General features: G+C 34.6%; 1 protein-coding gene across 2 annotated transcripts in view; it reads right to left on the bottom strand.

The window, feature by feature from the left end:
- Positions 1 to 2,192: 2,192 nt before the first annotated feature.
- LOC110115091 (origin of replication complex subunit 3) overlaps positions 2,193 to 9,595 on the bottom strand; it is a 40,107-nt gene continuing 32,704 nt past the window's right edge. For both annotated transcript variants that reach the window (XM_028696648.1, XM_028696647.1), the window contains 5 exons: positions 8,523 to 8,603; positions 8,024 to 8,099; positions 3,647 to 3,774; positions 3,239 to 3,406; positions 2,193 to 2,578 (listed from right to left, as the gene is read on the bottom strand). In XM_028696648.1, coding sequence (XP_028552481.1) covers positions 2,473 to 2,578; positions 3,239 to 3,406; positions 3,647 to 3,774; positions 8,024 to 8,099; positions 8,523 to 8,603 — 559 coding nt within the window. In that variant the 3' untranslated portion in view covers positions 2,193 to 2,472. The remainder of the gene's footprint in view (positions 2,579 to 3,238; positions 3,407 to 3,646; positions 3,775 to 8,023; positions 8,100 to 8,522; positions 8,604 to 9,595) is intronic.

The following is a 9,595-nucleotide window of genomic DNA, read 5'->3' on the forward strand; positions in this document are numbered from 1 at the left end:
GTCACCTTAGATGGTTTGGTCACATAAAACGGAGGCCTTCCAATGACCCGGTTAGGAGAGTAGAGGTATTAGATTTGACTTATGTTAAGAAAGGTAGGGGTAGACCTAAAAAGACTTGGTTAGAAAATATTAGGAATGATATTTCTTTATTAGATTTAAACGAGAATTTGACTTTGAAAAAGGATTCATGTAGCCAACCCATAAAAGCTTGATGTTGTTGTTGTTGTATTATACCCAACTTAAAAGTTCAAAAAATATAAATAAATCTGAGAAAGTTAAAACTTAATGAAAATTATAAATAATTTATAATAATCATTTAATCAAAATCAAATAAAAAAAGCCATTACTTGATTTATAACTGAACCAACCGTTTCATCAAAAATCAAATCCAATCAACCCCTGAGCCCCATGCGCACCAAATTGGCCAAAAAGTAAAGTTAAGTTTCGTATGGGGCAATTTTTTTACTGTTTTTTATATAAAAATTTTTAAAACTTCAAATTTTTGTACTAGAAAATCACTTCAAAAAGCGGCAAGAAGTCATCTCAAATGAAGCCTTACCCTACTGTTGAACTTACTATGAATCAATCCCTCCATTTTAAAACAATAGTAACCATAGCTTCATATGTAGACCCCAACGCCACGAACTTTTATTTGGTCCGGTCACAGGACGTAGCTCTACGTTCGGCCGCCAGTAGAATAGCGCCACGCGTCCTCACTATTTACCGCGTGCTCCGACAACCCGACCCAAAACGGACCCATGATGACTCTGTATTTCTCGATTTTGCTCGGTATTGCTAGATTTTGCTCGGCAATAACCAATACCGAGCAAATATCGAGTAATACCGAACAATATCTTTTCTCAGTACAACTCGATATTGCTCGGTATTGATCTTCACAGAGCGGTATTTCTCGTTATTGCCAAGGAATACTTAGCAATACCGAGCAAATACCGAGTAATACCTTGCAATACGCGAACATAGCATTCCCGGGTTCCGGTCCGAGTCAAGTCGTCGGACCGCGCGGTAAAGAGTAAGAGCACGTGACGACATGTTATTGGCGGCCGAACATAACTCTACGTCCGGTCAGAGGATGTAATAATTATTCCAACGCCACAGAAATAACTCTTAAGGACAAAATTCCCATAGGATTCGCAATATTTTTGTTGGCTGAAGAACATGTGATAAATCTTAAGGGAATTGAAACTTCAATCGGACTTAAACAACAAATAGCTGAGATAACATCCAATCTCCAGCGATGAAGTTTTTTTAGTGAGAAGAGGCAAAATATTCTCCCCTAAATTGAGTACAGCTTCTATATTATACACATTTACAAGATAATTTTTAAAGAATATATGTTACACATGACCATATACATTTTTTCTTAACCTTTTAAAGGCAGGAGCCACACAAACCCCTTAGATTTTAGTCTGGAACGGCTTAATTACTGCTTCTTAAAATAACTTTTTAGTACAAAAAATAATTTTTTTATACTAAAAAGCTGCTTTAAGAATCAGTAAAAAAAACCGTCCCAAACGAAACTTTAATTTCACCACTGGCAACCTAAGTAGCCAAATTTTAAAGCACCACCAAAGTCATTGATCTCAACATTTTTATTTCAGTTGTTTGGTGCTGACGTTATGATCCTAAATTTTTCAATTTTTTTCTTAATACAGCAAGAATTATAATCGGCAGAATATGGATCCATAGTAAAGAATCAATGACAAGGCTGGGCCCTTCAAATTCAATTCAGTTGTCCCCTTATCTAACTGTTTCAAACTGATCTATTAAGTTTCTACATTGTTTATAACATTATCATTATTTCTTGACCTATCTTCAAGTCCCAAATTAATCAATTTCAGCATTTAGATTCTGTTCTAAGATGTTTTTGAACTGGTTAGTCCAACATCATTGCCTAAATCAAGCCGTTATATATTATAATCACTTGCCACAATCACACCTACTGAATTGCTAGTATATCAAATGATAAAATCCACACAAAATTAGTGCGAAATAAGGCTTCGTTTGGGACAGCTTTCTCTTCTTGTTTCTTAAAGATGTTTTTTAGTAAAAAAAATTCTACTAAAAAGCCGCTTTAAGAAGCAGGAAGAAAACCGTCCCCAACGAAGCCTAAACATGTTCTTAGAATAGAAGTTATGATTATTTTTTATGATGCCTTTACAAATTAAAAAAGGTGTTACCTAATGCATGAACCTTCTTGCTGATTTGAAATCTGAGGAAAGGTTGAATACATAGCCTTATCCTGACAAGAAATAGATAGTTCCAATTGCATCTCCAAATAAAAAATACAAAATTTTAGCCCAAGTATTAGGTACCTAAAGTAGGAACAAAAAATAAAAAAATGTGCAGGGCTACTGCCTCACAGCAACAACGAAATTGAGAACTGACAGTAAGAAATTCACTTACTATGAAGTTGGCTTTTAATATCACTTATCCTGCAAAAAATTCAATGGACTAGAGGTCAAAAGCAATTCTCTGCAAAAAATCAGGTCTTCTCTTGCTTGGCATCCGAACTAGGCCTGTGATTTGTAGCTCTGTGACTGCTTTGCAAAATCTTGCTCTAAATGGTTTCAGTCAAGGACAACAGCAATTCAATCATTTTAGACTTCTACGCATTAATCCCAAGTATTTATAAGACGAGGCACAAACAAAATAAATGACACAATAAGAATATGAGAAGTTCTTGCCTTCTTGGTGTAACTTCATTGTTTTGTGTGGATGATGGGCAGTGGAATTCAAACCCTCTATTTCCCTGTTTTAATTTGGGCATAAATACTACCAGGCCTATGAGCCAAGATGGTACATGTTGGTGGATTTAGATCACTATTGCACTTTTAACTAGCACATAAGCCTAAATCAGAAATCAAAATAAGGTATCATGTTAAACAGTCGACAGAACAATAAATGCAAATTTGTTTAACTCAAAGTAGAAGTAATTATATGATCAGTCTCACTAGATAGAGCAGTAATCTAAGATTTCATTTGGATCAGTTTTCTTACTGCTTTCTAAATGACTTTCTAGTAAAAAGATTTCTAATTCCAAAAAACTTTGCATTAAAAAACTGCTTTAAAAAGCAGCAAAAAAACTGTTCCAAACAAAGCTTAAAAGAAATGAATTCAATGTAGCATTGCCCCTTCAGAAAGCAAATCGATACTGTGGTAACAACATTAGTGTCTAATTAAATAAAGGGAATAAGAAAACTATGAAGTTGAAGGATACTGGATGGACACTTCATTCTCAAGTGCTTTAGATTTCCCCTTTTTAGAAGCAGGAGAATGCTGGGCCTTACGCTTGGCTTTAGGGTTAGAGATAAGTACTTTTGTTTTGAAAGAATGATACCAGTCATGGAGGTTGATTAGGTCACCATACTCTTGGGCAAGACTATACCTGAATCGGGTAATAACAATTATAAGATAAACCATAAAGCTAAAGAAGCAACAAAGCTCAATTTTAATGGAATATGGCACAGCATCAATGTAAAAGCAGCCAGAAGAAAGAAAGAGAATGTTTGCGAGTTTGATAAACTTCTGGCAAGGCAAGCCATTGAGAGCTTCATTAACTAAAGAGGATACCTATAAAACTTCACTGAGTTCCTTAAAAAAATGTCATGGTAGAAGTACAACTCACATGATAGCAGTATCATGGATGGAAGAGGATAAGACATTCTCTCTTCTACTACAGGAGGTGCTCTGAAGATACTCATCGGATTTCAAAAGGTCATCCTGTATGACACTTCTCGGATCCCCAATTAGAGCCTGTGCAAGCAATGGTTCCAATCAGAAAGAGGTGTTATTACAATCAAATTTTAGATAAATCTACAACTACAGCATTAGCACCAACCTGTGAAGGCAGATATTAAGCTCATCAAATCAAAAGAATATGTTATTTACATGGTATAGTAAATTCTAAAGCTTCCAATCAAGTTCATTCCAAACATCAACCGGTAAGTTAAGAATCCAAATGGTCAACAAAGGGTGGACTTGGGCGAGGGTGTAAAACCTACCAATAGAGACACCCTACCTATATGACTACTTTGTAAGTAGGTTGCATTTTCTACAAGGTAAGGTTACAATACCCAATTTTGGGTTTATTCCAATATTTGAGCTGTAATTCGATGTGTGAGATCAAAAATCAGGATCGTATGCCACAACCATTAGGACAACTCACAAATAAATTAAGAAACCCCAAATTCAAATCATGTTAATATCAAAAGTCAGGTCAATTTACCTATAGGGTAAGGCCTTAAGATCCATCATTGACCTTTTCTCCCTCTCGAGGTTGTAAGTCTCGTTTATGGGTCTTCTAATGAATGTAAGCATTGTCCAAATTTAGGTCACTATAAAGCAAAATGTAATAACTAAAACTGAATTGGATTGATATTAGGACCGACCAAATCTGATCCTCCAAATATGAGAAAACCCTCGTACTCCTTCGTGAAGTCTACTCCATTAGATTATCATTATCATGCAAATTTTACAAGCCTACAACCACCACTACTCGATCTTTTAAGGAGAGAATGTTGGGCATCATTCTCACATGCTCATGTACCTCTCCCTTACAACCACCAAGCCTTTATCGATTGAAACCCTCCTCATCTTCTTTTTCCCCATCAAACGAAAAACAAAGCACAAGCCTTCCCCCTTCTCCTTTGATCAGCAACTAATAGTAATCCTCCCCCTCAACTGAGAACCACCAACAACAAATCTTTTCTCCTCATCTACCGCTTCAACTAAGAGGTAATCGCAAGTCCTTATCTTCTATATGTAATTATTACTTTTTTTATTATTTTAGACATTATTGCATCATCTTCTTCGCATGATTTGGTGAAAGAATAGTAGTTTAATTATTGATTTGTTATTTATTAAATTATTTTAGAGTGGATTTCTAATCAAGCACCTAAATTTATCCTTGTATTTTGATACGAGGTTTTAAAAGATTTAAATTTTAATACCCTTAAGGGTAGGTTTGATTCTTTCAATGATTAAAATTAAACTGAGGGATTATGGGGTGGTTTAAACTGATTAGGTTACATCTATTTCAAAAAGCATTTGTGTTAATACCTTCATTTATGTTCTTGTACTTAATTGAAAGTCCAAATTATATAAAACCTTCGAGATGGGTTTCACTTGCCGTCACTGGGAGGAAAGTGACTTCTTACTAGAGGAGAAATTTACCCTTCATTGTTAGGGATGTTATCGTTGAAATTTATAATGTATTCTTAGATAATTTATAGGTTATTAGTCCAATATTTAATACTCAATTACTACTATACACATTTACATAGATTGCTTTTTAATGTTCATAATAAAATATCAAAAAGCACTTGTAGTTTTATCTTGATTAATGGCTACATAAATTTTCAAATATCTAAATGATTCAAGTAGTAACAATCTCTATTTTCATACTTGTTGCCTTTATTTCTTCCCACAAATCATGTCTCATCATGAAGATAATATTAATCATATTTATTACATGCTTATTATGTTTAGAATATGACTGCTTGATTGCAATAGTATGTAATTCAATAAAACCTTTTTTTGATATTGGCTAGATAGGCCAAAAAGTTTATAGAGAAATCATTGAATTTCTATAAGATTAGTACCGACCTTTTTTTAATTTCAGAGTGCCGTAGTAAAACCGACCATAAATACATATACATATATAAAAAGGTGGTAGTAAATGACTAATGAGCCATATTTAGATACGTATGAGTATACCTAATATGATGGTACATGGATATGTTCATATAGAATTGCATTGGAACTATTTCCAAATAAATTATCATGAACATAATGATATATAGATTAAATTAAAACATATGACAGCCTTTCACTAATGATATGCAATATTACTCTAATTAGATAAATGATACTATTCACTATATTTTCATTACATAATAAATCCTACCTCTTCATTATTCTTAGTGCATACCCCCACAAATTGTCATTTATGCTTTAATAAATAAGAGTTGCTTATTGAGTTTGAATTATCAAACTCACTCTTAGTAATTTTTTTCTCATAAAAAATTTTACTAGGAGCCTACTTTTTTAACAACATTACTTCAATAGATATTTTTGAGTTTATGGTGTAGTTTGTATTCATATTTCTATTGGGTTTGAATAGTCTTTGCCTATGTATTGTTTCTTCTAGTTTCTTTTATATTAATAAGTTTTACTTATTTGCTATGCCCCTTTTATAGACTCTAGTGATGAAATAAAATACTATCTACTTTTCATGCTTGTTTTCATATATTCTGCTTATAATTATTTATACAATAAACTTCTCTCTTGTGAGTAAAAATCAATTTTAAATTACTTTGATTTTTTAGTTTCATGTCAAAAATTGAGGTGCATCCCTTCATTGTATCTTGTGTTAATATAATGTATCACCTTTCAGACATGATGTGTGACACCAACAAACCCATTATAATTAAAACTTGAACTTCCAATGGTTTGAAGCCCCATCCCAACTAATATAGGCCTTCAAATAGATGTGAGCCCAAATTCAACCAAAACTCGAGCTAGCTCTCCTGCTAAAAGGTCCATTATCCAAAAAAAAACGAATGAAAAACACACAAATCAAAATTTCAACATGCCTTAAATATGCTTAGTCAAATAAAGCCAAAATTCATGGATGACTAATGTTCATATCATGCCCTTGAGCTCTAGTTGGCATGTCCATTACCTCTGAATAGCAATCAACCATATATTTTGCCATTGAATTATTCAATTAAAACTAGTAAGAGCATCCCTTTGTAAGTAAACTAGTTAACAACAACCTCAAAAGCACATACTTAACACACATTTACACCATAATCAACACACGATACCTATGAAGAGGCAACCAGTGGTCGCTATCAGAGTTCTTGAATGTTATTTCCCAAAGCAACCTAACATTAGATAAGGTCTATTGGTATACCTACGATGACATAACTATAAGATCTTGATCATGTCTTCCTCCATCACCCTAATCATGCCCCACACAATCAAATTCAATTCTAAAAATTAAACATGACCCTAAAAAATGACCCTAAGCAAGCTCCTTAGTGTTCTCTTATGAGTGGGAGGGGTATAATTAATTTCAGGGTTTTGTGTCCACAAGAAATCTCAATGTCAAACCTAGATAAACTCTAACATAATGCCGAGAGAAATATGATTAAAATAAATACTCAATCTCAAGGAAAACTACTATAGAGTCTAACATCAAGGAAATTCATAGGTAAGGGGCTTAGCTTTTTGTAGGTTATCACATCACATGGACATTACGAAACTTTTAAGTGTAGTGCTAAGAATCAAGGTTGTTTCCATCCATGGTTATGTTGACGAAATATTAGGACAGATTAAATAGGGAGAGAGAAATAAAAAACAATTCAAAAGACGTCATAATAAAGGGTAAACCATCAAAATGCAATATCTTGATAGGGATAGCAATAAGAAACGCTTTGCTTCAACAACAGGGGTTTGATTGTATGCAGATTAAAGTAAGTGTACCAAGTCAAAATTGGCCAATAACACAAACCCTAATCTCTTCAAACTTTAACATAGATTTTACGTGATAAAAATTCCTAGAGACGACAAAAGTGAAATCAAAAGCCGCTACTAACTTAGGTAACCAGACTATAAAGGTCATATTAAATAAACCATGCAAATAAACGAGTATAAATGGTAAATACAAACATTACCCAAGGAGCCATAAGTTATTATGTAATTATAAGAACTAATTTCAGTATCACAGAAGTTCATGTGCGTTTTAAAGCTTTCCTCTTTTTTAATACAAATAAAAAAGCTTAGACAAGCAGCAAAAAAAGAATTCCTTTATGATTTCATCATGAGCTGACAGCAGCACATAAAATATGATTCTAAGAAGTAATGGCAATTAATTAGTGACCATCATAAACCCAGACAGAATGTGACAGGTACGACACTAGATAAGAATTGAACACAGAAACCTGTGATATAATATTAGAAAACATCAACACATGATGAAATTAAATGCCATACTTACTGACTTTAGAGAAGAAACATCTTTGAAGCAGAAAATTTCATGGAAAGGTACACTTTCAATCGGCACCAAAAATTTTCTGTATAAATATTAATCATCAGATGCTGGAAAGGAATAGTGAGTACGTAAACAGAATGCCCACAAGGAATACATTGAACACAAAAATGGCAATTAGAAAGAAAGCGCAATGAAGAAGAAGTCCATTTCCTAAATTTGTGAAGGACCCGTATTGTACTGACCAGTTATGAATTCTATTTGAGAGTAAAGTCAAACATATTCCATCATTTAACTATGTATCCATCTATTCGCTGCTAAGCTTGCCATAAACATGCATATGAACCTAAAAACGGGTGTACTAACATGCACACATTTATGTAAATGAATATGCAAAGTCATTAGGCTTGGTTATTTCCATCCTTACAATTAGATATCAAGGAGCACAAGTACTAATGAAGGTCACAAAGAGAGCATCCCAACAAATAAATTATGCATAAAGTACAACCTGAGCAGGCTAACTAGCAGCATTGCCGCTTCATCATTCAAAGATGGTTTGCCCTTTTTCCTTGCTGAGGATGCCAAACACCTACAGAAGTCAAAAAATTTGCATAAATATATATCAAATAAGCAAATTCAAGAGTATACAAATAGGTTAGTGAACATTCAAATGTGATTTTCCGAGTTAACTTATCCAATATTCAAACAATAGAACTAATTACTTATCTATGAAATACATATATATAGATAAAAAAGTCATTTATATCATCTGTATGTAATATTCTAGCAATATAAGAAAGAATAATAAAATAGAATCAATGACACTTCATAACATTATTTCTTTATTATTTATTTTAATACTAATCATGATCATTATGTTCTGAATTAATAAAATATCTTATGTGTTATATGTATTTAAGCATATGATTTATTTACTGTTAAGATAAAAATCCTTCAATTTCTGTTGACCTCTATGTAATAACCAAAAGACCAAAAAAATCTGCGTACCTCGTTCGATCGAAGAGATCCCGTAAATCCCGCAAGGAATTCCGCCGGGTTACTGTGCATTCGGAGCCGTTCGCGTCGAATCCTCCGCAATCCCTGCCGAAATCTAGCTCTCGATCGTTGCCCCTTTCTCGTCTTTAAATACCGAGCGACTTCCCCACTCAATCGCAGAAGCTCCCGATTCCTCTCTTCTCCCACTCGCCTCTTCCACACACGAGAATCCCGACTCCAAGCTATTCGCTACACACACGATCCGAACTCCTCCCTCTTCCACGCTCGTTTCCTTTCGACACTCTCCCCATACGAAACCTCTGCTCCGACCGAACCCCACGCTCGCCTCCTCCACGCAAAAGCCCTGCTCCCGTCACCTTCTCTGTCCGATCCAACTCAAGAAGCCGCCGACCCTTCCTCCTCCGGCTCCACACAGAGAGAGCCGGAACTCTGTTCAGCCCACGACTTCCTTTGTCCGACCCCATTCCCTCTTCCATCTCCGACCTCTCGGCCGACCGGCACAAGCAGAGAGAGAGAGAGAGAGAGAGAGAGAGAGAGAGAGAGAGAGAGAGAGAGAGAGAGAGG

Source organism: Dendrobium catenatum, unplaced genomic scaffold, assembly GCF_001605985.2.
Source record: "Dendrobium catenatum unplaced genomic scaffold, ASM160598v2 fragScaff_scaffold_798, whole genome shotgun sequence".
Lineage (NCBI taxonomy): Eukaryota > Viridiplantae > Streptophyta > Magnoliopsida > Asparagales > Orchidaceae > Dendrobium > Dendrobium catenatum.